The sequence below is a fragment of the Epinephelus fuscoguttatus genome, linkage group LG23 (genome assembly GCF_011397635.1).
Source record: "Epinephelus fuscoguttatus linkage group LG23, E.fuscoguttatus.final_Chr_v1".
NCBI classification, from domain to species: domain Eukaryota; kingdom Metazoa; phylum Chordata; class Actinopteri; order Perciformes; family Serranidae; genus Epinephelus; species Epinephelus fuscoguttatus.
Window position 1 is genome coordinate 17,114,434 of NC_064774.1, and position 27,725 is coordinate 17,142,158.

General features: G+C 42.0%; 2 protein-coding genes and 1 long non-coding RNA gene across 8 annotated transcripts in view; all 3 read right to left on the reverse strand.

Annotated features, from left to right (window-relative positions):
* Nucleotides 1-420: 420 nt before the first annotated feature.
* Nucleotides 421-15,601, reverse strand: tox4b (TOX high mobility group box family member 4 b). 4 transcript variants are annotated; one of them, XM_049567675.1, is made up of 10 exons: nucleotides 15,497-15,601; nucleotides 11,818-11,886; nucleotides 9,324-9,374; nucleotides 6,122-6,409; nucleotides 5,780-6,040; nucleotides 5,100-5,426; nucleotides 4,813-4,893; nucleotides 2,992-3,639; nucleotides 2,692-2,846; nucleotides 421-1,701 (listed from the first exon to the last, which is right to left on the reverse strand). In XM_049567675.1, the coding sequence occupies exons 1-10, from the start codon at nucleotides 15,584-15,586 to the stop codon at nucleotides 1,644-1,646; spliced, it is 2,028 nt and encodes a 675-aa protein (XP_049423632.1). In that variant the 5' UTR covers nucleotides 15,587-15,601; the 3' UTR covers nucleotides 421-1,643. The 4 variants fall into 4 exon arrangements, with proteins under 4 accessions (XP_049423632.1, XP_049423631.1, XP_049423634.1 ...); XM_049567674.1 differs by lacking the exon at nucleotides 15,497-15,601 and adding an exon at nucleotides 12,076-12,843; XM_049567677.1 differs by lacking the exon at nucleotides 9,324-9,374.
* Nucleotides 15,602-19,048: 3,447 nt separating this feature from the next.
* The window catches only part of LOC125883629 (solute carrier family 12 member 6-like), a 40,527-nt gene continuing 31,850 nt past the window's right edge, over nucleotides 19,049-27,725 (reverse strand). For all 3 annotated transcript variants that reach the window (XM_049568068.1, XM_049568066.1, XM_049568067.1), the window contains exons 16-26: nucleotides 27,587-27,685; nucleotides 27,390-27,509; nucleotides 27,065-27,169; nucleotides 26,078-26,246; nucleotides 25,774-25,969; nucleotides 25,487-25,656; nucleotides 25,255-25,386; nucleotides 24,533-24,640; nucleotides 20,697-20,929; nucleotides 20,485-20,618; nucleotides 19,049-20,144 (exon numbers count right to left, since the gene is read on the reverse strand). In XM_049568068.1, coding sequence (XP_049424025.1) covers nucleotides 20,053-20,144; nucleotides 20,485-20,618; nucleotides 20,697-20,929; nucleotides 24,533-24,640; nucleotides 25,255-25,386; nucleotides 25,487-25,656; nucleotides 25,774-25,969; nucleotides 26,078-26,246; nucleotides 27,065-27,169; nucleotides 27,390-27,509; nucleotides 27,587-27,685 — 1,558 coding nt within the window. In that variant the 3' untranslated portion in view covers nucleotides 19,049-20,052. The remainder of the gene's footprint in view (nucleotides 20,145-20,484; nucleotides 20,619-20,696; nucleotides 20,930-24,532; nucleotides 24,641-25,254; nucleotides 25,387-25,486; nucleotides 25,657-25,773; nucleotides 25,970-26,077; nucleotides 26,247-27,064; nucleotides 27,170-27,389; nucleotides 27,510-27,586; nucleotides 27,686-27,725) is intronic.
* On the reverse strand, nucleotides 20,983-24,507 carry LOC125883631 (uncharacterized). Its single transcript, XR_007448583.1, has 3 exons — nucleotides 23,265-24,507; nucleotides 23,116-23,139; nucleotides 20,983-21,154 (listed from the first exon to the last, which is right to left on the reverse strand). It is a non-coding gene; the product is annotated as an uncharacterized LOC125883631 (long non-coding RNA).

Here is a 27,725-nt window from a genome sequence, read left to right on the forward strand (position 1 = left end):
CAAGGTGCTGGAAACATTCCCAGAGATTTTGGTCCATATTGACATGATAGCATCACACAGTTGACGCAGATTTGTCGGCTGCACATCCATGATGTCAATCTCCCATTCCACCACATCCCAAAGGTGCTCTATTGGATTGAGATCTGGTGACTGTGGAGGCCATTGGAGTACAGTGAACTCATTGTCATGTTCAAGAAACCAGTTTGAGATGATTAATGCCAGGACCCCAGGTTTCCCAGCAGAACAATGCAATACAACAAGATGATCAATATTATTTCTTCACTCGCCAGTGGTTTGAACGTTTGGCTGATCGATGTATATATGTATAAATATGAAGGAAAAAAACGTACACCTGTGGAATTAATCAAACAAATGCCCCTGTGGCTGTAATTATGAAGCCAAAATGTGCATCACAAAATGTATATTAAACATAAAATATTTTATTTCACCATTAAAAACATTTCCAGGATATCTACAATAAACCAGACCAGATCACTGCATCAATTCATCCGACTGACAACAGTTTTTTTTTTTTTTTTTGGAAGCAACTATCCCATTCCTTTCAACAGACCTGAAAGCAAATTTCTTAAATTAAACATTGCCGTGTTAAAAAGTAAAGCTTTTTTAAATGTTATATTTCCTTTCCCCTTACAGTAGTGTTGTCAGAGCTGGTGTGTTTCATTTCATTCCAATATTTTTTTCCACCAAATTTCAACACAAATGTTCCTCGTGAAACAAACGATGTGTCACATATTTAAAAAGCTCTTAAGCTGCGGGGCATTTCAGCAGAGAGGAGAACAGAGAACGCTGAAGTTGTATTTTAGCACCTGTTTTGAAAGTCTGAATTAAAACCCTTTGCATGATGGGAGTTTTCTGTCGACCAAAGTGGCTTATAAAGGTGACAAACAGCATTTGGCTGGTGGCAGATTAGTTTCCAGTTTGTTTCAAAAGGCTTCTCGCAAACGTTTGACCCTTTCCTACGACTTCAAACTCAATGAGGTCGTTTGTGCTTTGCCCAGTTGCTGCTCGGTAAATCTCAAAAGTGGCCGCTGACCCCCTTGATGCCAAAGCACACGCACGTTACCAAACAGTTAAACAAAAATCGCTTCTTAGATTTCATTCACATCAATCAATCGTCAGTGTAACAGTAAAGGGAAGAGCATACACGTATTAAGTGGAATTTTTGAAATTGAAAAAAAAAAAAAAAATGAACTCATGATTCAAGATTTCCTTCCTGCACTTTTTTTTCTTTTCAAAATAATTAAAAACACCATAAGTCCATATAAAATGTTCTTTTTTTATCAAGTCCATAATTCAGATTCACAATAGATTGGAAGTTTCTCTTTCTGTTTGTTCTTCAGTCTTATTATTCGTCCGTCCGTCCGTCCGTACTGTGAGCAGTCATTTCCACTGGAGCATTCCCAAAGGATTCAGGGTTTCTCTGCTCGAGGGTCGTTTGTGCAGAGTAAACGTTTCGATCACAGAGGAGTACAGAGTTTCCCGTCTCTGCTCCTGATAGAAAAAACCATTATGTGCCGATACCTGAGCCTGATCATTCATTCCTGTTCATTTGCATTTCATGCATTATTCTTTGTCCTTTTCTCTCCGTGTGGCGCCCTTCCTTTGTCACGCGTGTCCTTTCCCTATGTGACCGTAGTGGAGTTCTGCCCTCGGATGGCGCACCAGGCCATGAACACATCTCTGTGAAGGAGAAAAGATGAAAGAAAAGGATCAATATCACTCTGCTTTAGTCATTATTGACATGTCATGGTATGCAGGATGTAAAGTCTGGACAAGATGCACTTAACTGATTAAAATTTGTAAAATAAATACACAGCTTCAATTGGGGGAGCAATTGTGGCACAGCGCTCAACAAGGCAGAGCACACAACATAACAGGCAACATGCTGTCTGCCCCTGCCACCCCCAACCATAAACTAGTGATGGCCAAATGAAGCCTCATGAACCACTTTCTTTATTTTCTGACCCCACCAGATGGCGCTCTTGGTTTAAAGATAAAGGCTGAAGGACTGGCAATGCAGTGTGCTTTCAAACCTTTGTTGAACAGACAGCGCCATCTGGTGGCTTCAGAAAATAAAGACAGTGGTTCATGAGGCCTCATTTGGCCATCACTACCATAAACACCTACTCCAGTGAGACACGCTGAGAGGCAGCTACGGTAGGCTAGCTCACTGCAAGATGGTTAGTGACGACATTGCCACACCAGAAATAGAAGATCCTCCAATAACCTACAGGTCCGGCGTTTGGAGCCACTTGGGCTTCACTGTGAATTATGAGGCCATAGTGGTAACACTCCAAACATGTCAATTCATTTACGCCAACGACATCCCGGTGTGTCAATGGGTGGAATTAGTCGAGAACAAGGAGCAACACAAATGCTACAAGTTAACGTTATCACAACAGTTGAGCAGCTGTTCCCAACGGATTCAAACAGGGAAAAAGAAATCACCGTGGCAACTGGTAATGTTACATTTATATCTGTGTATATGAGACTCTGGTCAGGCTTTACGAACATATTTAACGTAACTGAGCCCCGTTGAACACACACAAAAAACATCTCACAGCAATGCTCTCAACTGTAAAACTGTAGTGACACAAAAGCTGATGATCAAAAATAATTTCACAAAGCTCGAGGACCCAGATTTGGTTTGCATGTTGTTGGCGCACACACCTGCAGTGTGTGGCGACACACTCATTACTACAGTACTCCTTGTCCCAGTCTTTGCTCTCCACAGCGGGGTTGGTGCAGCCCGCGCGCACACAAATGTTACGGCTGGCGGCGGTAGTCACACTTGGGATGGGGGCAACGTTCACCTCAACCTCCATCTGAGGGACAAAACAAGATAAAGTTACATTTGAGGTATTTATCGACCGTCACATTCAGAGCTACGGACATTAAACAACAGCTGGATAAACTAAACTTCCTGTTTTGGTATAATGCAGGTATCAACAGGGCAGGATGTGCACTTACCCCTTCCTCTGCCTCCGCCACTTCCTCTCCTCCCGTCACCATATCAGCCGACTGTCCCACCTCTACAGTCAGATCTGCGGAGGACACCGACGTGGGCGTTTCACCAGCTGACGTCACAATGATCGGCGCGGTTGAATCCGACTGCCGCGACGATGGGACGACCTTGATCTGCAGCGGAGGTGGGGCTGTGGCAGCGTTCGCTCCACCGCCTCGTGGTTTGGCCTGCAGAGGCGGAGGGGCCTGGGCGTGTACCATCTGCTGAAGCCGAGGTGGAAGAGGAGCGCTCTGCATCTGCTGCAGTGGTGGCGGCTGGCGTGGCGAAGAGGCGGGCGTCGCCGTGACCGAAACGCCGCCAGAGGGCAGCTGCGTCTGCTTGATGATGATCTTGGTGACAGTGGGCGGGTTCGGCGGGGTGGGAGCGGGCGGAGGTTGGGGTTTGATGGCACCGGTGCAGGAGCGTGTGGTGACCCGAGGCAGATCCAGGATGATGTTGGAGGTACAGATGTTGGTGATGGTGTTTTCCTCGGGGTTGTAATGCTGTGACCTGGTGGTGCGAGTGGCTAGGGTGGAGGAAGGTGTGGCTATGACAGCAGGAGCTGGGGCTGGAGGAGGCGGCGATGGAGAGGTGTCCATGACTTCAATAGGAGCCTGAGGAGAGGATGGTTAGACACAATAAAGACATATAAGTAAAGATACTGCTTGGGATCAGTTTTACTGGTTTCTGTGGTTTAATACCAACCTCAGTATGCAACACACATCCCTGACTTTACCATGCAGAACCTTAGTGCCTACAAATACCAGTTACTGGTGGCTCTTTGCTTCTATTTACAAACAAAAAATAGTGATAATACTATTCAAAGTTTCTGATCAGATCTCAGTGACAAAGCTATTTCCAACCAATCATAATCCTTTAGAGGTGCAAATCCCCAAACATGCCCAGCAGGGTTGGTTACGTAAGCACAACACACCACATACTGTTGTTTTGGTGTTGGTAATTGGATTAGCGGAGAAGAGCGCTCAACTTAGGTCGCTTGTCTCAACAACCACAAACATGAAGACATGTTGTAGATAATCGCGACTTTGTGGTGTGGTGATACTTTGGCTACTTGAAGCCCTGTTGAGCCACAGAGAGGATGACACAGTCTGGGACAGGGACACAAAACAGACTGGAGATGTGTGTTGTTCACTCTGCTGAAAACCCTGTGCCATCACAGCAGAAAAATACAACCGACCATCCCATAAATAATGAAATCATGGGGACAGTCTCAAACCCCAGCAATTAGATCCATCGCCTGGAGCGAACAGAGAGGTACTCAGATAAACCATAATCTTAAGCCCTGTTTCCACTGAGCAGCATGGTTCAGGACGCTTTTTTCCTCATTTCCACTGTGGAAAGTTGTGGATGGTACCAGTGGAACTGTTCCATACCGTCCCCATTTTTCTTCCCCCCTGTTGGGGTACCTGGCACACAGATGTGGTACTAAAAGGTGGAGCTGTGAACATGATTTTAGTAATGAGTGGATCTTCAAGTGTTTATATGTATTAATGTATTAATTTCGGCAGGGCTACGTGAGGGGAAAAAAAGTGTTGTGGAGCATCGTTCCTGTGGGCTACAGCAACACTAAACCCCTGAGTTTGCCTGAGAAGGACTAAATGCATAAACCTGCTATTTTTAAATATCCAATGGAGAGAGACTCACTGCAGCCTGTTTTATTTTGTTCTGAAAATGTTGGCCTGCAACCTCGTTCTATGGATAATAAACAAGGTGCAGACTTCCCTCTGTGTCACCTGAGTGATCTCTCTTCAGTGAGAGGCACTCACCTGAGACATGTGGCCGGCTCTGTACTCTGCCAGTGCCTTCAAGTAATCTTTCTTTGCCGCTTCATTTTTCCTTTTGTAAACCTGAAAACAAATCACGCACTGAAGTTAGGACTGTGTTTGGATCAAGGAAGTCTTTAAAGAAATCGTCATACTTTCACAGCTAAAAACACCTTTCCTGTTCAGTATATGTGTTGTTATGAGGGTCCAAAATCTTTATCTGTCAGATTACAACACTCCTGTTTGACTGGATGAAATCCTGGGAAGAGATTCCTCCACTTTCCTCTCACCTGTTTCTGCTCCTCCCCCAGGCTGTCCCACATGGACGCCACTATCTTAGACACCTCTCCAAACGTAGCGTTAGGGTTTTGTCCCTTAATAGCTGCCTGTGTGTCCCTGAAGAACAGAGCGTAGGCCGACACAGGTTTCTGAGGCTCGTTTGGGTCTTTCCTCGGCTTTGTCTTCCCCTTCTTCCCTCCTCCCGCTCCTCCTTTCCGCCTGACCGCTGGAGAGATGCTGGACGCGGGGGCAGAGAGCGGGGACTCGGACAGGGAAGGATCGAGGGAGATGACTCCCGAAGAGACAGCCAGAGAGACCGGAGATTCCACCAGGACGCTCTGATTGGAGGGGCAGACGACACAGATTAAAATAAAGTCTCTGAGTCGAGTCACCTTTTTTTTTTTTTTTATACGGCACATTTCATACAGCCACAAGAAATATGAACAACATTAAATAACACATAACTACATATTTCAAGACATAAAAACATAGACTCCTGTGTGCACACGGCGAGAGAGGAGAGTAAGAAACTGTGCTGCTGCCAGAGGAGCCGCTGGCTGGGTTCCCTCTGAGCAGTAACTCAGAGTCTGAGAAGTCCTGGGCTGTTCATAAAACATTTAGGACGCCACAGTTTATTCCACACTACCGAAGCTGCTCCTCTTTTTGGAACCATCAAGGTGACTGAACTCACCCTTCGGAAGTCATCCATGTCGTCATCCTGAAGTGAACTGGTGGGTGACGCCGTGGCTGACAGAGGGTTATCGGGCGACTGAGGGCGCTGCAACATGTTCCCGCCTCCCAAGCCAAGCCCCAGTTGAGCGCTGAGCTCCGACTGGTCAATTGTAGTCAGCTGGTTGGATCCAAGCAGGCCCTGGCTCATGTCACCCAGCGGGACGTCGATAGTCACCGGGGACGAGCTGCTGAACTGAGAGCCGATGGGATGACCGAGATCCTGGGTGTGAAAAGAAAATGTGAGCGAACTGCTAAACTGGTGAAAGTGAGATAACGTCAGACAGTTCAAATGTCTCCTCACCATCCCCAGTGACGAGCCCAACAAAGCACTTCCTCCCGACTGGTTGATGACTCCCAGACTCAGGTGCTCCAGTCCTTGTGAGGGGGCGTTGACGAAAGTGGAGGCAAACGAAGGGTCGTCTCCTTCAACCACAGCGTTCCCGGGTACCACCACGCTACCCGAGGGCCCGGTGTCCGACAGCTCCCCGAAATGGGACACCACATCGGACACAGTGAGGGCCGAGTCTGGATCCAGAGAGATGGGAGGTATCTCGAACTCCTCATCGCCAAGGCTCGGAGTGTGGAACGTCTGGAGAGAAGATGGCGGATGAAAGCAAAGGTGGGAGAGGAAAAGTGGAAAAAGAAGACGATAGAAGTAAAAGAAAAATGGAAGAAGAGAAAACAAGTTTGTGAGAAATTGGGGTGGAGAGGAGTAAACAACATTTTGGAAAGGAAGGTCAGAGAGCCACAAGAGAATTAAGAGAAGATTAGTCAGTAATTACAGCTCCAATAAACACAGATTTATTATTCTGGACATTAGACGCACTCTAAGATTCACTGTACTACTAAAATATCTGTAAAATACTGTTATGTGTGTCCGGAGTGATCAAGTCAGGTGCGGAAAATTGCTTTCAGTGCAACATTTTCAGTGTTCAGCAGCCTGTGTCACAAAGCAAGATGAGTGGGTTAGCTTGCTAACTTTGGAGTTAACTGAGGTTTTCTGATGTCACATAGCTGGCTCACTTTTAACCAGGTTAGATCACCATGGTAACCTACGCTGCGGGGCCTCTGGAGCAAGTACACTTCTCATGATCAGATCAAAAACTGTAAACAGCTGATTGCTGAAAGAACCCCCTCCTTATCTCAATATCTGGATATTACTGACTCATGTTTCTTGACATTCTTATTCTACTCTGGTTGTGTGGCTACATTAAATTTCTATTTATTAGGGCTGTCAATCGATTAAAATATTTAATCGTGATTAATCACTAACTGTCCATAGATAACTAAAATTAATCGCACATTTTCTATCTGTTCTAAATGTACCTTAAAGGGATATTTTTCAAGTCTTTAATACTCTTATAATGTGGGAGTGGACAAATATGCTTGCTTTATGCAACTGTATGTTTATATTATTGCAACAATCCAAAACACTGACAAATACTGTCTGAAATATTCTCCAGAATAACCTCTAAGGTACTGCATGCTCAAAAAATATAGTGATTCTATCACAATGTAGTGTCCAACGTTACACTTGTAAAGGTTAACTAAACAAACCCTGTTTTTAAAGCAGCTTGACGTACTCCGGTGGTAACTCAATTCACACAGACAGTAAATGCAAAATTGCTTTGGTGTTGTCGGGAGAACTGTCTGGCAGGGCTTTGAAGCTGAACTTGACGCTCAAAAGACTCCTCTCTTTATCCATTCTGAACTCTTAAACATGAGTAGCTCATAGCTGGATAGGAAAACCCTGAGGTAACTGAGCCATTTGATAACCAGCTCTGTGATGCCAGGATCACAGATGGCTCAATGAAGCAAGGTAGCCCAAAGAGGGCAAGATTAATGCAGGATTTATACTTCTGTGTTGCATTGATGCTGTAGTCTGATGTGCACCTCCCCAGAAATGTAACTACAAGTCGCGGCAACACAGATCTCGTTTGTAAGCTGAAACCATTTCTTTGGAAACAAAGCTTTAATTTACTTTAATTTCACAGATAAGAAACAATAAAGCCTCCTCAAAAATAGCATTTTAAGTCTTGTGTGTGATTTATCCTGACTTCATATGAGCAGAAGAAATCTCCACTTGTCGCTAGGCTAATTTATACAATGTAAAATGCCATAGGCTTGTGCTAATAACGTTAGCATGTTATATTTGTTTGGAAAATGTGTTTAATATAACGCAGTTGTTTTGTCAGTGAACCTTGTGAGTTGTTATAGAGTCAAATTTTGTAACGTTACCTTGTTAAATGCTGTTGTCCCTGGCTTCAAATGAGTAGAGGAAAAGTTTGCTAGCAGCTAGGCTAATTTATACAATGTAAAATGCCATAGGCTTGTGCTAAAAACATTAGCAGGTTATATTGGTTTGGAAAACATGTTTAGTATAAGACAGTTGTTTTGTGAGTGAACCATGTGAGCTGTAATGGAGCCGAATTTCTAACATTACCTTTGTTAAATGTTGCTGTTGTCCCTGGCTTCATATGAGTAGAGGAAAAGTTTGCTAGCAGCTAGACTAATTTATACAATGTAAAATGCCATAGGCTTGTGCTAATAACGTTAGCATGTTATATTTGTTTGGAAAACGGGTTCTGTATAAGACAGTTGTTTTGTCTGTGAATCTTCTGAGTTGTAATGGAGCCGAATTTTGTAACATTACCTTTGTTAAATATACTGTTGTCTCTGGCTTCATATGAGTAGAAGAAAAGTCTGCCGACTAGTGTTTTGGAGGTGTAACTGCAGAGTGACACAGACACACCACCGCACAAGTATAAATGCTCTTTACAGTGCAGCCCACGTGCGTATGCTACAGCGTAGGGTATAAATCCCCCTTAAGTTGAACTTGCTTTGTGATACAGGCCCCTGGTCATGCACCAAGAAAACAGAGCGTCACAGCTGTACATTGTGCTGACAGGTGACCAGAAGGCAGCTGTTAGTGAGAATGCTGATGACTGCAATATCACTACAAAGTATGTGCACAACAAAAAAAAAAAAAAAACACTGCAGAACAGCATGAGGTATGAAATATGTTTGGGTATGAGGAGTGTGGGTAGGTGATGTGACACTGCACGTGACGACACTGATAAGCCCATACCTGCACAATGATCTCACACCTGTTTGTAGCTGTGTTTCGCACTTACATTTTTATAACTACAATTAGAAATTAGATGCACTCCAACACTGAGAAGTTTGCTCCTCCCTTTGTGGTGTTTCTGTCTATTCTGATGACATAAAAGCATTTCAAAGATGTATAAATAAACTTTTACAAGCCTTAAACTCTATGCCTCTGTGTGCATCATGTGCCTCCCCTCCATCACCCCATCATGTCACTAACTCTTTGGATGAGTCAGCATCGCAGATTGTTTAGATTGCATTCTGATATGATGTTTGATGATTCGCTCTGCAAAAAGATTGTTTCCTAAATGACAATATTAATTTAAAAAAAAAAAAGTGGCTGAATTTAAGCAGGAAGGGTAGTGAGATATAAAATATTTATAAATGATTCATACTCCACCAGCAGGTCCAGCGAGGTTGAAGAGGTCAATGCGTTTAGTGGCACACTAAAAAATGTGAGTATGTCAGTCAAGTGCATGTTAATTACATTTGTCATGGGTCATATTTGTGGCAGTAAGACTGTTTTTATATGTACTGACATGAAATGACTCATACACACAGAACAAAGGCCTTATTTTGTATGATTCACACATGATAAAATCAAATATGAACATGGTTGAAATGCTAGAAAACATAATGTGCAACTGCGAGGTACTGAGCTAAAGATGACTGAGTTCAGGCATGAACTCAGTCATCTTTTGGTGGTTTAAAGCTGCTGCATGAGACTGATACACCTCTGGTTGTGCCGCTAATGTATCACTGTTACAAGTCACAGAGCTAAGCATCCATTTTTCCTCAAACATAAACACCTGGTGATCTTTGAAAACCTCAAAAAGGGTCGTCTAACAATACTTAACGATTCACTGAAGCTATTTCCAGGATCGTCAAAGACTCACCTGGATAAAAAAAAAATACTGAGTCTGCTGCACAACACATTAGATTGTCACTTTATTTCCTAATCCAGGACATCAAAAATGATCCTATCTCCTTGCTAGTTTCGTACAACGCAAGAAAAATAAATGTGTCACACTGCATGACAGTATAAAATAGCTACTGAATAGCCAGGTTGGTAAAGCAAGTCACCCCAAATCCATACGATGCATTTATAGAAACTACTAGTAGTGATGGCCAAATGAAGCCTCATGAACCACTTTCTTTATTTTCTGACCCCACCAGATGGCGCTCTTGGTTTAAAGATAAAGGCCGAAGGACTGGCAATGAAATGTGCTTTCAAACCTTTGTTGAACAGACAGCGCCATCTGGTGGCTTCAGAAAATAAAGACAGTGGTTCATGAGGCTTCATTTGGCCATCACTGGAAACTAGATGCCAACTTAAAGAATACTTCAACTGCAAAATGTACATCAGCTACTCACCACATGTTACCTTGAATCATATGGCGAACGGAGAATCCAAAAAAGCTGAACATTGCTCATGAATTAATATAATCAGCGTTCACAGTTAACAACAGCAGAACTATATCAAAACATCTGTTTACACAAGGCTCGTGCAGTGTAATCCAAGTTTCACTTATCCAGTCGTATGCTCAGTACTTCCCAAACACATGCCTTTTTTACTAAAAGTACTACAAGTAAGGTGCCCTAGGCATGCCTGGGATCTAGCATGCGTACTGTTTGTACTGATGTATTTTAAATCGTAATGTGTTTGGGAAGTACTGTGCGTATACGTGGATGAATGAGACTTGGATTATATTGTACGAGTTGTGTGAGAGTTTGTGAACGGATGTTTTGATATAGTTTTGCTGTTGTTTAAAAACAGTCCCCTTTTAATTCAGTTCATGTAGACTGTTTGCCCTTTTTTGGATTCTCCGTTCACTAAGGAGGCACGCAGGAAAAACTTTTTCTTCATAAATTTAAGGTAAAATACTGTGAATAATTATTATACAAAAGATCATTTTGAGGGTGGGGTATTTATTTAAAGCCAACTTGGGTTTCTAGACCCACAAAAGGCGCCAGAAAGCAGACGTTTTGTCAAAATTTGGCTATTTTTCTCTTTTGAATTACTGGAAAGACATCTACAAATTAGTCAAATCTAAAAAATTAAGAACCATTCTTTGGTTGAACCAGTTATTACACATACAAATTGTGTCAAGTGTTCCCGAGTAGATATCGCTTTGTGTTAATGTGCCTCAGCTCGAACAGGTTGGTCACTAGTCGCTTAAACAATTCCCACTCTTACTAACTATTTTGCTGTGTTAAAAAAAAAATAATAATTTTGCCCTTTCTCCCTCAAGCTTTTCATTGTATTTCATAAAAGTGTATATAGTCTCTGTTTTAGGCTAAGTACATTGCTTGTAAATTTGGTAGTTAAAAATATTTCAGTCATAAAGCAGATGTAATATCTTTCATTTAGGTGGTCAGAAGAGTCTTTGAGGACTCTGGGAACATCTTCAGAGCTGTGAGTTGCTGAACAATCTTCTCAGCTTTGCAAAGATCGCCAGATACTGAGCACTCAGAAAAACAAACTCTTATGCCGTCAAGACAGAAGTATGATAGCTTTATTTAGTGTCTAGATCCATTAAATTTGGGTTTATTTGGGTTTAATCCCATTACACGGTGGATTGTAGCTGATGTAGGAGAACCGGTTTGTTTAGTTTTAAGGCAAATCCATATAATGTGCCATGTTAAGTGCCTTGTCGGTTACGTTTGAGCATGAACACAACCTACAATTCGGGAACTTGTAAGTCCTGTAACTTTGATATGGCATGAAAGCAGCGTTAGCTCTGTGACTCTAACATATGGTAATACATGATGTGATTCTGCTTGATCGTAAGCCAGAACATATGTCCAAAGGAAGGGGGCTCCTTAGAGATAAACAGAAACCTGTCAGAGATAAATTTAATGCCAGGTAATCTAGATGTTAAGGCCTACCTCTGAGGAGGAGAGGAAGGGATGGCCGGACCCAGAGATTGTCAGGTAGTTGTCACTGCCTCCAGGGAACTGAAACATTAAGGTGCACAAGTTTGGGAAAAGATAATGGCCTTGGAAGGAAGCAACAGTCAATCAATAGGACTACAATCATAACCAAAACCAAGCAACCAAGACATATGTACACTGAGATGCGTTTAATGGCAGCCTTTAGGTAGTTCACATATGTACCATTGTGTCCCATTCATTAGACAGAGTCACCTTGTTGTCAGTGTCAAATCCATTGAAAGACTGCGGGTCCAGGAACTCTGGATCACCGTCGTGCTGCCCAGTACCGTCCGTTAAATCCGAATAAAAATTCAGGTCCATCTTTTCAACTGGGCCTCATATGGTAGCTATGAGGCCCCTCTTCAATTCAACCAGACGTTGCGCAATTAACCGATATTCCTAATCTTTTACCTATATGTGACAATGCGAGTCGTGTCAGATAGCTAGCAAGTGATAATACCGACCCCCGAAATATCGAGTCTAAATTATCTGTAACGTTATTTCTTACGGAACCGCCAACTGACAGCTTTGGCACAGATGTTAGGCTAGCGTACGCGACTCAAACGGAGCATGTGTACGCAAGCAACCGTGCCAAAAATAACCTGCGTGCTGGCTGGCTAGCTACCGGGAGGTAACGTGGCTGCTGCCTGTCTATCTTGCTGACTTGTCCTACCACGGTTTAGCTTTAGCTGGCTTTGACGCAAGGCTGCAGTACTCCCCACTTCACGACCAGCCTGGCGCCCGTTTGTCTGTCGGTCCTCGAACGTTACATTCAATCAACGGCTGCTAGCGTTAGCGGACGCGGCTAACGTACGTTTAACGGACTAACGGCTAATGCCGCCACGAGATGTCTGGGAAACGGCAATGATTGATTCAGGGTGTCTGACAGGAGGGAGGCAGGCGGACCGAACCCCCGTTTCTGCTTCGTACTTGGCCCGGGCCAGGCTGCTCAATGGATCCCGAGCTATGGATCTTGGATGGGATAAACCGACCGGAAGGGGTCAAGATAAACGAGGGCACCACCGGAAGTTGAGCGATACGGGTTTCAAAATAAAATCAGCTAACTCAGGGTCGCCACAAATTTTCATGGACAAAATTTCCAGACTTTGCCACAACTTTTTAAGGACTTTTTGTCTTGTCTCACTTAATTAATTAAGAATTAAGTCAATTAATTTGCTATTATGTTACATTACGTGGAAGGTTATCCATGGACAATTTCATTATATGCAACAGGACTTTTCCAAAACTTTCACTGACTTTGACAAATTCGATGAATTTCTCGAGGCCTGGAAAATTAGACTGTGAAATTCCATTACTTTTCCAGCTTTTTCATGACCATTTGCACCTGGCTAACTTTATATTTTTCACTATTTAGTTGTCAGGATGAAAATCCAACCAACAAATTATTTATAAACTGAGATTTGGTGGACTTAAAACATTTAAATACGAATATACGAATGAATAAATTAATATATAAAGTAAAAAATAAGATGCAAACAGAGTCAGTCGATGTAGATGTGAATTAAGAATATGTTTACAAAAACAAATATTAGAACAAATGCAAAACAAAAGATGTATAACAGACAAATGAATTGAATTTTAGAATACTTTTGAAAAGTTTGCATGTTCTCCCCATGTCAGCGTGGGTTCTCTCCGGGCACTCCGGCTTCCTCCCACAGTCCAAAGACATGCAGATTGGGGACTAGGTTAATTGGTAACTCTAAATTGTCCGTAGGTGTGAATGTGAGCGTGAATGGTTGTTTGTCTCTATGTGTCAGCCCTGCGATAGTCTGGCGACCTGTCCAGGGTGTACCCTGCCTCTCGCCCGATGTCAGCTGGGATAGGCTCCAGCCCCCCCGCGACCCTCAAGAGGATGAAGCGGTTAGAAGATGAATACTTTTGAAAAGTAATTAAAAATGTGTAAAACACTTTATAGATTCAAAATAAATATTTCAAAATAAGATGATTAACAAATATAAAACTGAGTTATTAAAAATATGAATATATGCATTTTTGTGTGGGACTTGGTATACATAATATACATTATGTTTAAGTGGACCCCACAAAAAATGAATGTAGGGAACAACCAAAATACACTTCATTCTATTCTAACCGCTTCATCCTCTTGAGGGTCCAAAATACACTATTTTTTAAATTTAGTTTAGTGTAAGAATAGCGTCGGAATATTGAAAACATTACATTACTAACCCCAGATTGAACTTTCACTGACAAAATCACAGCCAGTGACAAAATATTTGTTATAACCATGGCTGGATTAACCTGTTCGGGGACCCCACACACCTCCTAGTAGGCGGGGCGATACCAAAATTGTGGTTTTGATCGTCACTGATTCCAATATCTTTTATAACTAAACACATTTAATGTTTTGTCATGTAGGGGAGAGTCCACTCATTGGAGCTCAATCTTGATCTCAATCAATCTCAATCTGTATTGTCAGCTTTGCATGTCCTGGGGATGTATGGAATATTCACAAACACTAAAAATCAGTCTCTTTTATAAATGTGTCCTTCAACTGTGCCCCATTTTCCTAACTTATAACGACATATTTTATCGTCTTTATCAAGATATCCACTATGAATGTTGTATTTCACATGTCTTGTTGCTTATTGCTGATCTGCATGTCTGCTGTTGTTGCCTGCTCGCCTATATGCATGGTTACATGCACTGAAGAGTGGATATTGTTAATATATTCCTCTTAATATGTTTGTGTTTTAATGTATGCGCCAAAAACCAAAACAAATTCCTTGTAAGTCAAAACCTACTAGTCAATAAATCCTTGGCTAAATCTGATTCTATATTACCATACAAATGTTTTGCTGTTTCCTGTTGCTGTATTATTTTTTAAACATCTCACTTAAGAATTAAAGCTGAATATCTGAATATAAGGCACATTTACACTAATGTTGAATAATTTGCGTTAACATTATGAATAAATAAAGGAGGTGAAATTGCAGATTTTAAGCCGATTTTATTTTGAAAGCCGTAACCGGAAGTCGTCCGCCACTCCGTTCTAATGTACTCTAATCCAGTGGGACAGATGAGTAACGTTAACTGGACTACAGCTGCTTTAACACGCCTCTGGTTTGGAGTTTAACTGCGACATATATGAGATTATGTCACCCAACAGATTATTTTTAAGTTTTAACGAATTAAACGCCATTTATTTTATCGTTTAACGGCTGACATTAAGCTTATCTTACCTCCTGTTCGCTCTAATGGTTCGTTCCAATTCAATCCTCAAACTAAGTAGTAACTGAGTGAAACGGACGACCTCATATTTCTGTCGACTAAATAACCGTTAAAAAGATAAACGTCGATACAAACTGTTTCGGTGGCAACGGTAGCTTTAAATACTTGAATTTAACGTGTGATAATTGGTTTGACAAAAGCAGCATAAAGTTTGACACAAGCCTGAGAGTGAAGGGTTAAATAATTGAAGCGAAGTCAACTCAACCGATTGAATAAAGGGCTGATGAATTAAGCAGGTCCGCCATCATTGTGTGTTGTGACAACCACAGATCATCGTGTGTTTTAATTGATCATCATATATGAAGACACAGGTGATTCTTTTTTATTTATTAAGTCGAAAGTGTCTAGTATCAGCTACTCTTACCTCCATGGTCACCCCCGAAATCTGATTTATTTTTGTTTTTAATCCCACTTTGGCAAGTGAACTTCGCCCAGAATTGATTTCCTCAAACATCACAAGGCAACCGGCTCCCGGATTGTACGTACAAGTGGAAGTGACGTCATGGCGCAAATGTAGCGCTGGCGTTCCAGAATAAAAGACACCTTTTTTCTTTATGTTTTTTACTTTGGTGACCTTTTCAATTATATATATATATATTTTTTTTAACAAATTTATGACTGTAAAATTAAAGTAAGTCTTCTGTCAATGTGTCCAATGTGTTTTTCATTAAAAAGCCATTTATAAAGCAATAATTAAAAAACAAAAAAAATATACATATATAATTACCGCCTCACTTTGTGCACCAGTCATGTTGCAAAGAGAGTTAAGCACTCAGTTTCTCCCCAGCAGCACAGTTTCAAGGTGTGCACTAAAGATTAGTGTCACCAATTCAGTATCTGACCAAATGTCTCCCTCTTCCGCCCCGAAATATGGCGTCAAGTAATGGCTAGAAAAGTATTTTTGCATAACATTATGATGTCACAGTGAAGTTGATCTTTGACCTTTTGGATATAAAATGTCACCAATTTACCATTACATCCTACCAGACATTTGTGTGAATTTTCGTCATAATGAGCATATGAATTCTCAAGTTATGGCCCAAAAAACATGTTCTGTGGGGGTCACAGTGACCTTGACTTTTGACCACCAAATTCAAATCAGTTCCATTCTTGAGTCCAAGTGAACATTTGTGCCAGATTTGAGGAAACTCCTTCAAGGCCTTCTTGAGATATTGTGCTCACAAGACTGAAACAGATGCAAGGGCACAATGATCTTGACCTTTAACCATCAAATTCTAATCAGTTGCATTCTTTAGTCCAAGTGGACATTTTACCAGGTTTGAGGAAACTCCCTCAAGGCCTTCTTGTGAGATTGCGTTCACAAGACTGAGACAGATGCAAGGGCACAATGATCTTGACCTTTGACCACCAAATTCTAATCAGTTCCATTCTTGAGTCCAAGTGAACATTTGTGCCAGATTTGAGGAAACTCCCTCAAGGTGAGATATCACATTTAAAAGAATGAGGCAGATGGACAGATGGACAACCCGAAGACAGGAAACTCTGAGGAAACTCCCTCAAGGCCTTCTTGAGATATTGTTCACAAGAATGAGATGGATGCAAGGTCACACTGCTCTTGACCTTTGACCACCAAATTCTAATCAGTTCCATTCTTGAGTCCAAGTGAACATTTGTGCCAGATTTGAGGAAACTCCCTCAAGGTGAGATATCACATTTAAAAGAATGAGGCAGATGGACAGATGGACAACCCGAAGACAGGAAACTCTGAGGAAACTCCCTCAAGGCCTTCTTGAGATATTGTTCACAAGAATGAGATGGATGCAAGGTCACACTGCTCTTGACCTTTAACCACCAAATTCGAATTAGTTCACCATTAAATCCAAGTAGACAATTGGATCAAATTTGAGGAAACTCTCTCAAGGCCTTCTTGAGAAATTGCGTTCACAAAAATGAGACGGATGCAAGGTCACAATGATTTTGACTTATAACCACCAAATTCTAATCAGTTCCATTCTTGAGTCCAAGTGAAGATTTGTGCCAGATTTGAGGAAACTCCTTCAAGGCCTTCTTGAGATATTGTTCACAAGAATGAGATGGCTGTAAGGTCACAATGCTCTTGACCTTTGACCTCCGAATTCTAATCAGTTCATTGTTTTGTCCAAGTGGATGTTGGTGCCAAATTTTAGAATATTCCAAATAAATCCAATAAAAACTTCTTTAGATGAAAAGTGTCAAAACAGTAACAAATGGACATTACAATTTTCCATGCCCCAATGTTACATCTTAAAATTATATACATGTCTATAAAATAAAAGATATTCACAATTACAATGGTATAAAGAGAGAAAAAAAAAATCAAATTGCCACATTTGAGAAGCTGTTTGGTATTTTATCCAGATCAGTGACTTCAGTTATTGTGTATCAAAATTCCTCCCAATCAGCAGACAAATAAATCTATAAATTACAGTACCAATATCAGCCAATGAAACCAGACATACTTCGTCATTGTAATGTGACAAAACAAAAGGATAACAACTCGATTAACCTTTCTTTCAAAATTGCTTTATTTCTTCCCGTATTTTTTCAAGCAAAGTTTTTTATGACTCCTTTTTTATATTAATGTAATTAAAAAAAGATAAAACTTGGGATCTTTTTTTGTCTTTATGTACAAGCACGAAAAAAAAAAAGTTCAGGAAATAACAATGAACGTAAAAGAATCCCTGCACGATAACACTGTAAAAAAATGAAAGAGAACAAAAAGCATTAGAGTGGAATCAAACACCTCTAGTTTACAGCTCCTTACTTCAGCAACAAGCTCATGTTCACACACACACACACACACACACACACACACACACACACACACTTTCAGACAGACATACACGTGATGTCAGCAGGTTAGTTTAGGTGAATGGTGAGGTGGAGAGTTTCAGGGCACAAGCTCACACTACACAGCGCAGCCAATATTCTCAGTTGAAGAGATGAAAACACAATAACAGACTAAATCATTCATGCACACACACACTTCTCTCCAGGTGACGGTGACATTTTGACAGCATGCAGTGCAGTGGTTCTCCCCACGATGATCCAGTGTGTCAGCAATACTGTTTCTTTCTTCTCTTTCCGAGGCCTTCACAACAACCACGACGACGCTGCCATCATTTACTCAAACACACGAACATGACACATGCAGTCCGACGTGGGCCAGTTTATAGCGTGACTCAGAGAAGACCGATAGTTTTCTTATCGTTGGTTTAATTTCGGTTTTCCTGGGATCTTGGCCGACATCACAAATCCATAAATGTGTAGCATAAAGACGTCTCGTTCCTCTCTTGATATAAGTAATGGAGTCCTAATGTCCATCGCACAGTTGACACCATTAACAGCAGAGCACACTGCTAAACGCTGACTGTTTTGCAGATAAAGATATGTCACTTGGTAAATCTGTAAATTTGTTTTCATGAGATGATGTCACAGGTGTATAGGAGCCCATTTTTTACTAAGAAAGGCAAAAAGACAGAGTGACGGAGTCAGAATATGAGATTGAAAAAAGTCATACTTATTATCTCATTAACTGGACTTTTTTTTTCAAAAATTTGGAAATTTTCTTTCATTGTGTTATTTTATCTAAATAATAGTTTTAAAATCCAATTTGTGTTTGTATCTCAGAAATTTAAGTTAATATTTAAAAATCTAAATAAAAATCCTTTTCAAAAATATTTTTAAAATTTGTCTTATTTAAATCTCAAATTTGTTGTTGTATGAGAAAAGCTTTTTTTAAATCTCAAATTTACTTTTTTCCCCTCAAATTTGCCTTTTTTAATCTCAAATTTTAGTTTTTATATCAAATTTTTGTCATTTTAAGTTTTTTATTGACTATTTTATTTCATAATTCCTACTTTGGAAGCCAAATTTATAGTCCAACTTTTGATGACTGAACATTAAGAGATACCAATTTTTTTTTTTTTTTTAGCATTTTTATTTCCGTCATGACCAACATTTCGTTTAGATTTTTTTTTTACTTTTCCTGGCAAAAATGGGCCTCCATACAAGAGAACAGATTCTGAGAAAGAGCAGCAAGTTCAGACCAACACACAAGAATTAAAACATAATTCAGTCTCCACTTTGAGCTTCACTTTGAATAAAACAAATTCTGAGGTCTGTGCATATACGACTGTATATGGTGGATACGCAAAGAAAGGAGGCCACTAATGATATGTAATTAAATGATAACCATTTTCCCTATATCTCCTAAAAACGTTACAGTTTCTAGTGAGGAGACGGCACAGACGGACACTGATTTTTCCTTAAATGAACCATTAAGCAGGTATAAAACTAAAGGCTCCTCACTTCATTTGATGCAGAATTACGTTTCCAGTTTTGATGTAGCATTGTAGTAAACTTCACAAGGAGAACAAAAAAAACAACAACAAAAAACACACCAGTCAGACATTCAGCCTCCTCTCAGCACTCACATCCGCTTCCAAAATACATTCTGTACAAAAAGCAACCCTGAGTCTCATCAGTGGAACGACTGCTCCGTTTCTGGGACGCTTCACATTTCCTCTCATTCGCTGGTCCACCAGCCCGAACGCACCTGAAACAACACTGGTCCCCTTCTCCGACAAACCAACCCTCCCTCAGGTGGATGACTTTCACACATACACACACGCGCGCACACACACAGCTGATCACTCTTATTTTTTTGCTCGTTCGTGGAATTGTGTTGGCATTTCTGTAGCTTGACATAAGTGGAATGGAAACCCTGAAAGATGAAAGTAAAAGGGCTGAGGAGTGGGGGAGGTGTTGGGCGTGACGGCTGACGCTGCAGCCAATGACAGTCTCTCCTCTTGGGGCAAACGCCCCCCCCTAAGAGCACATAGGCCCCCACAGTCTCCCTTCACTCACTCCTGCGGGACTGGCTGCGTCTTTAACGCTGGCTTCCTCCATTTTGTCCAATCAGGAATAGATAGTGATGACTTCACTTCCTCCACCTCTGACCAACAGGACACGCTCCAAACCTTCTGTTAGGACCTCGAGGAACTCCATGTCTGGTCAGCGAGTTAAGGAGTGTTTCTGTAGAGGTTCCTCTGTACTATGTGAGTGTGCTGATGATCTTTGTAACTGTGAATATGGTCAACAAGGAGCCGCTGAGGGCCGGGTTGTGCTCAAAGAGATGTAGTTCATACAGTGTCGTAAACAGGTACCCCAACAGAGGGGGGACCAAAAATGGGGAGGGTGCAAAACGGTTCTATTGGTACCATCTACAACTTTTCACAGTGGAAACAGAAAAAATGCGTACCAAACTAAACTGTAACTACAAATATAAAGTGTGAAGACAGTGTTTGGTTAAGTAAGTGAAAGAGTGCAACCCTCAGTGTTTAAGGATACAGTTCTCGTCTCCGTCCGTGTTCTTGGGTGGTCCCGGCATATTGAGCAGGACAAGCCGGGCATCGTGGGATTTGTTGACTATGACTTCGTTGAGCTTCACAGCGGTGTGCATGCGCCTGACGTTAGAGTGGTCCCTGAAGGAAAACAAGATGCATTCAATGACCTCTTTCATGAACTACGATGCTATGAGAAATATTGTTACTTCCACTCACGGTCTGATGCTGAGCATGTCTCTGAAGCCCTCCGGTGTGGAGCAACCAGAGTGCGTGGCTCTGTACTGCGAGGTCTTCTCTTTGGTCCAGGTCATCTGAACTCTCCGATGATGCTCAGTGCTGCCACCGGCGCTCGTCGTCCTTTCGCGCTCCCCGCCATCTGTGTCGTCATCATCATCCGATCCGATGCTCGTCAGCCGCAGCATGGAGTTCCGGTCTTTCACCAGCTGGGCCTGGTTTAGCACAGACACAAACATGTTCGTTCTCAGCTCATCTCAACTTTCATTCAACCTTATTTGTGTCGTCCTGATCCTCAACCCCTCTGCTCTTCCTTCCCCAACTCCTGTCTGTCTCTCTCTCTCTCTCTGTCTTTCTCTTTGTACCTGTCTGTCTTTGTTTCCTTTGGAGGTGTTTGAGGTGCTGACTCCAGTACTCCAGTACCTGGGGGAAAGATACACCTACGGACAACACAATGTCACCTATCTCGCTAATACAGAAGACAGGCTGCGTCTACTCTAGCAGAAGCACTGGAGGATGACTACGGGGACAACAACGTTAGTGTTCCTGAAAAGACCTGAGTCAAATGACAACTTAAACTCAGAAGGGAGTGATTAAAAGAGTAGAGGTGAGGTGAGGTGAAATGAAAGGAGAGACATTACTCTTTTTTCAAGTTGGCCAGGAGACAGAAAGTTTGTTAAGTAACAAGAAGTACATTTGACCCAGATCTGCATTTATTAACTTCATTATTTGACAAACTCTTCATTGAATCCTTCAGATAAAGAACGTTTTAAAGAACTGAAAATTTCAGATGAGAGATGAGTACTCCATTCTCATTTAGTTCGCCCCTTTTTCACCAAAGAGGTCACAGGTCAGGGTCAACTACAGTACAACTAACAAGCAGCAGTAAGTGTCTTTAAGCAAGACGCTGCTTAAAGACACTTCTCATTCACTATGGCGCTTCTTCTGAAGGATTCAGAGGTATTCACTGATCTAAAACCATGTGATCGAGGAAACTTCTTTGCTTTAAAGCCCAGTTCAGACCAAAAATTCATGATGAGACGAATCAGTGTCAGAACGGCGCAGAGAAAAAGTTGTGTGAACTGGTGCGTCTCAGTTCGACTCCAGTTGGCTGATGTTGTCATCGAGTGGCTGGTTTTAGAACGAAACGCAAGTCACCTGTTGTCAACAGTCGAACAGCTTGTGGCAAAGTCTCCTGGTCGAGTCAGTTACAAACTGTCAGCTGGGTGAAATGTCAGAGTTTTGGATGGAGGAAAGAGACGATCACATCATCAGTTTGTCTGAGGAACAGCCATGTCTGTATAAGGGATGGGCATTTTAAGTAACTTCTATTTGAGCACTCACATTAAAGCTTGCGTTAAATTATTATAGAGTATTTGAGTACTCAAAAAAAAAAAAAACAAAAAAAAAAAAACTACGATGTACAACGGAAAACAAGTTGTAGAGTTTCCATTAATTCCACTTTCCGCACTACAAACTCTTTATGCTGCCACACTTAACGTATTCAAAAAACTGTTTGCCTCCCTTGTCACACACCTGCTGCTCATCCCATGTACAAACAACAACACTGCATCTATTTACACAAAGTCACCATTGTTTAAACAAGAATCAAAACAAATACAAAGAGTGTTATTGTGGCTCCAGGCTCTCAGGAGTCCTGAGCCGCTGTCCTCCTGGTCAGTTCAACATCTGCCCATTTAGCATGAGCTAACACAGCAGCAGTGGCTAACATCCAGCACCGAGCCGTTTGACAGTCCCAACAAACTTACCGACATTGAAACAACTCGCCTCATTAGGTAATGTTAGCCATATGATGTTAACAGTTAGCCCTGTCACTGTTTGTGTGTGTGTTTGTGAGCAGGCAGACTCTCATCGATTGTTCCCCAGTGTGGAGCTCACACTCCTGCAGTAGTCTCATGATAAACATGTGGGAGGTCGGGCAGTGATTACGCTATACGTTAAATGAATGCTGGCATACAAATGGAATACTTGATTGCTCATGCCCATCCCTAGTCTGTGTGACTAAAGCCTTAAACTTTACTCAGATAAGATCAACAAACAAACTGCTCAAGGGGCGGGGGTGGGGTTGAAGGCCTTATTCAGTCAACCTGGCACATGGAAGGTTGTTTAAGTAGTCCAGAAAGGGCTGCCACGCCTTGACTATCTATACTACATCTCAGCTCTTCTAGTTTTAGGTGTGCCGTCACCTCTCTGAGGGTGGACACCTGTCCTTCCACTTCAGGAGAATTAGTCGGCGGGCCAGAAGCAGTTGAAAGTTTCGACTTAACTCATCCCAAATCTCTGGTCTGAACTGGGTTTAACAAAGTATCCGATGGTCACTACGTCTAAACTGCTCTACATCGTTAAATACAGCTGATGCTCTACTACTCAGTGAACTCACATCATCAAAACTCCAGCGCACCCGCTGAGGAGACCAGTGAGAAAAGGAGATGAACATGAGCTGGACTGGAAGTTTCATGAAACAAAAATATCTAATTCTGTTACACTTGTGTGTAATACACCTGGAATTAATTACTAAAAGCTAAATACCTTGCATTATCCAATTTCTGTATCAAATACAACTCTCTCTTCCTGTAATGTGTTTAAATAAATCTCAGAGGCATGTATAAATTCCAGTCCTTAAAATCAAGACTTTGCCCCTTTTAAGTCTCTCTAACAACTGGTGTTATGTCGGAATCATGGGAGAAAATGAAAATGAGCAAATTAAGGGGGATTTATACTTGTGCGGCAGACCCTACGCCGTCAGCTTCACTATAACTCGCAGCATTAACAGACAAACATTTGTCTTTATCTGGACACATTTTCCCCACAAATACAACATGCTAACGTTTTTAGCACAAGCCTATGGCATTTTACATTGTATAAATTAGCCTAGCAGCTAGTGGACTTTTCCTCTACTCATATGAAGCCAGGGACAACAGCAACATTTAACAAAGTTAACATTATGAAATGCGGCTCCATTACAACTCACAAGGTTCACTGACAAAAAAACTGTCTTTAACTTAACATGTTTTCTAAATACATACAACATGCTAACGTTATTAGCACAAGCCTACAGCATCTTACATTGTATAAATTAGCCTAGCAACCAGCAGAGACTTCTTCTACTAATATGAAGGCGGCAGGTGCACATCAGGCTGCGGCATAGGGTACAACATCGATGCAACGCAGAAGAATAAATCCCTCATTAGTCATCATTACTTAATGTTCATAATTTGCCAAAATCAGGACTTTTCAGGATTATTTTCTCATTGACTTTTTAAATTACATTTAACATATTATTTTAAGAATTTCCTCTGAGACAACAATAATGTTATAGGTTTCTGTAATAAGTCTTTTTCTAAACTATCTTACAAGATAGTGAGCTTCTGTTTTTAATCAACAGATAAAAAATTTAGAATAGTTTCTCTGTACAACTATCTTTAAACTGTATAAATAAAATCCTCTATAATTATTAACTCTTCAGTTTCATAAAACTCATGACCTCACAGCTAGTCGTATCCACTAACCTCACCTGAGACCTTGTAGCTCCACCTGCTTTTGGCCTACTGCTGCCGCTACCAGGACTTCCCTGATAAAATGATGCACGACAGTCACAGACAGAACAGACGAGCATGTCATGACTTGTCTCGCATACAGCTGATGTTACTACGGCCCAAAGTTTTTAATCCACCGGCAGGAATAATAAACATGGAGTAAAGAAAGAAAGTTAAAAGTGATCTGGTGGGAACCATTCAGTGACCTCTTTTTTCATACATGACAAAATTAGTGTCTGTTTGCACTTGACCTGAGCTTACCTCTTTTTCCCGGTCTGATTTAGACAGTCGCATCTGTCTGAGCATCTGAGACCTCTGCTCCATCATCAGGGTCCTTTCATAGGTGTATGCACTGATGTCGCTGTCATGCTGCAAGGAGACGAGAGACATATTAAGACATACTGAGGGAAGAACATAATTATTCTTTAACAGTTAATGTAATAGCACCAGAACACATTTTGGTGAGCTTAAAATTTTTTTGCAGATTTGTTACTGGGTTGTTGAAATTTTACAGCGTGACATAAGGTTGGGTGGTGTATTGAAATGGATGGGGGAAGAAATTAAGTAAGAAAAGATAATTTTCATTTTATTTCCGTGGAAAAGAGCGTGTTAATAATGTTCATTCATTCATTTTCTGTAATAGCTTATACTTTTAGAGGTCGCGGGGGTGCTGGAGCCTATCCCAGCTGACATTGGGCGAGAGGCAGGGTACACCCTGGACAGGTCACCAGACTATCACAGGGCTGACACATAGAGACAGACAACCATTCACACTCACATTCACACCTACGGACAATTTAGAGTCACCAATTAACCTGCATGTCTTTGGACTGTGGGAGGAAGCTGGAGTACCCAGAGAAAACCCATGCTGACAATGCTAACCACTGCACCACCATGCCGCCCATGAGTGTTAATAATATTTCCTTCAAAATTCAAATAAATGAAAAGGTCCTGATGAACCCCCAGCTTTGTGTGAAGCGTACCATCTCGACGACTTCCACCTCAGCCTCAATGCGCAGGTGATAAAGGAAGGTTGCCAGATCCTTTTTCATCTGGATTGAGTTATCCTCCATCTGGGCCACTGTGAAGATTCGCATCCCACACTTGCGCCACACCTGAGGAGGAAAGGATATTCAGATTAAGTGATGCAGCAATATTCTCGATGACGGACGGACAATTAAAAATGTATCAAAATGAAGAAAAACATTCTCCTACCTTGTGTTGGCGCAGCAGGAAGGGCAACAGCATCAGCATCCCCCCATCGTGGACGATCCACCAGACGTCAATGTAGCCCTCTGTGCAGGGCTCGCTGTTGCTGGGGAACAGAGAGATGTTTTTGGGGACCAGCAGGGCCAAGTGGGCTGCCGTGGTCACCCGCACTGTGTCTGGAAGGACGAGAGGGGGCGCTGTTAGCCTGCTAACTCTGAAACAAAATCTCACAGATCAGAAAGAGACACTAGAATTGGAAGGTTGAGAATAATTTTCCATCTTCTTGGACTCACTGATGAAGGTCTTCCAGGACTGTGGGTCCTCGCTCTGCCTCCAGGCATGAGGCCAGCCCATCACCACCGTGTTGGGCCTCATTCCTCCCAGGCCGCTGGACTGGATCATGTGGCTGATACCTTCGCGGGGCTTCTGAGCCACGATACACTGACAGAAGCCCTTCACGCGCTCCTTATCCATCAGATGCTTCAGAGTCTGGAACAGGAGAAATTCAGCTCATCTAAATATAACTACATCTACAGACTGACAAAGCTTCACATGAAACTCTTCCAAGTTTCAGTGACCTAAGATAGAACTTCCCACCTGTTCGGCAGCGAGGGCCTCGCCGTAGCTTTGTAGGAAGTTGCCCGAGACGACCGTGCCAACAATGGTCAGGCCCTTTCCCGCCTTCAGCTGGCTGGCAAACGTCAGCAGGCGAGGAGATTTGACGTGGGCGTCCTCGTCCAGTTTGAGTAAGACCAACACCTGGGGCCTGGAGAAGAGTGGGCGAGAAGACGAGGGTGCGTTAATGGATGTGGATTTTTAGAATCAATAGCAGCAGGTTCTCTGACACAATCTATGACGGCATTATTGTGCACACTTAGACAGCTCATATAATGTGAAAAATGACCATGATCAGCTGTGTAGCTCTTGTTGTTCTGTACCGTATACTCTAGGGCTGTAACAAAGACCCTTAATTACGCTGGCTTTGCTTTTTTTACACAGAACTAATCATGTGGCCTCAGTGTGTGATGTCTGATAGCATGTCAGCGTTCTGGGAGCAAAAGAGATGTGACAACTGTGACATGTAACACAACAGCCTTGGCTTCTTTGGTGACCTGCCATATACATGTCAGGCGGCGCCTTCTAAACAATAACAAAAACATTGACGTGGCAACAAAAATCATTCACTGCCCTGTTGTCCTCTGCTCAGAGGGTAAGGCGCTCCTCGACCTCACTGTCTCAACTATTTTCAGACTTTTTCGGCCGCTGCTCTTCTGCTTTGCGTTAAAGATTGACCGAAATTGGATTGATAACGATAGTTTGGAACAAGAAAAAGCTGTTTGCCAATTAATCAGTTGATACTAATCCATTATCACAAAAAAAACATTTAAGAGTGTCGGAAATGAGCTGATCATGTAATTCAAAGTAATAACTTTCTAATAACTATTTTTAATTTTTAATATATCACCCAACTCTAGCATATTCTTGATATTAGATCCTTGTTATCTTTAATGTTAAGCGCATTGGCACTGCAGTGTTAGTGAATGTGATGATGAGCTGTGAAAGAAGTGAGCTTCAGTACTCTACCTCCAGTTCTTGGTGTGCGGTGGTCCCTCTTCCAACCTCAGGAGGGCATATCGGGCAGCGCTGAGCGAGAGACCGCGAATCCCATCTCCCCACTCTTTCTCCGCTCTGATACACACACACACACATGGAGACATGTACGTACTGCATGCTATGTGCTGTGTTTGTTGAGCCCTCCCCTGACACACCCCCACAAAACACAAGGATGATTCACACTGGCAACAGACACGCAGATACTTTTAAAACACACTCTTTTACACACACCACTCTTGACCATGCTGTACATGTACCATCATGTGGGGGGGAACACATCTCCATGGCAACATACCCGTGGTACTCTATGTACTTGTAGATCATGCCGGCGATCACCATGGCAACGATTGCGTAGTACCAGGAGGATATGAACATGAGCGCCAGGCAGATAGTCATCCCCAAAAACGACAAAGTCCTGGACACACCAGAGGGACAGATCAGTGTGTGTTTTTATCTGTGTACTTATGTGTGCAAGTGTGTGTGTGGTAGTACCAGTGGTAATAGGAAAAACGTGGCCTCCAGTTGGGTGTCCTCAGGAGGGTCTGGAGACCACAGGCCAGGTTCACAAACAGATAGCACATCAGGAAGAACCTGAAGACAGAAAGTAAATTAAAACCGAAGCCTCAGAAGG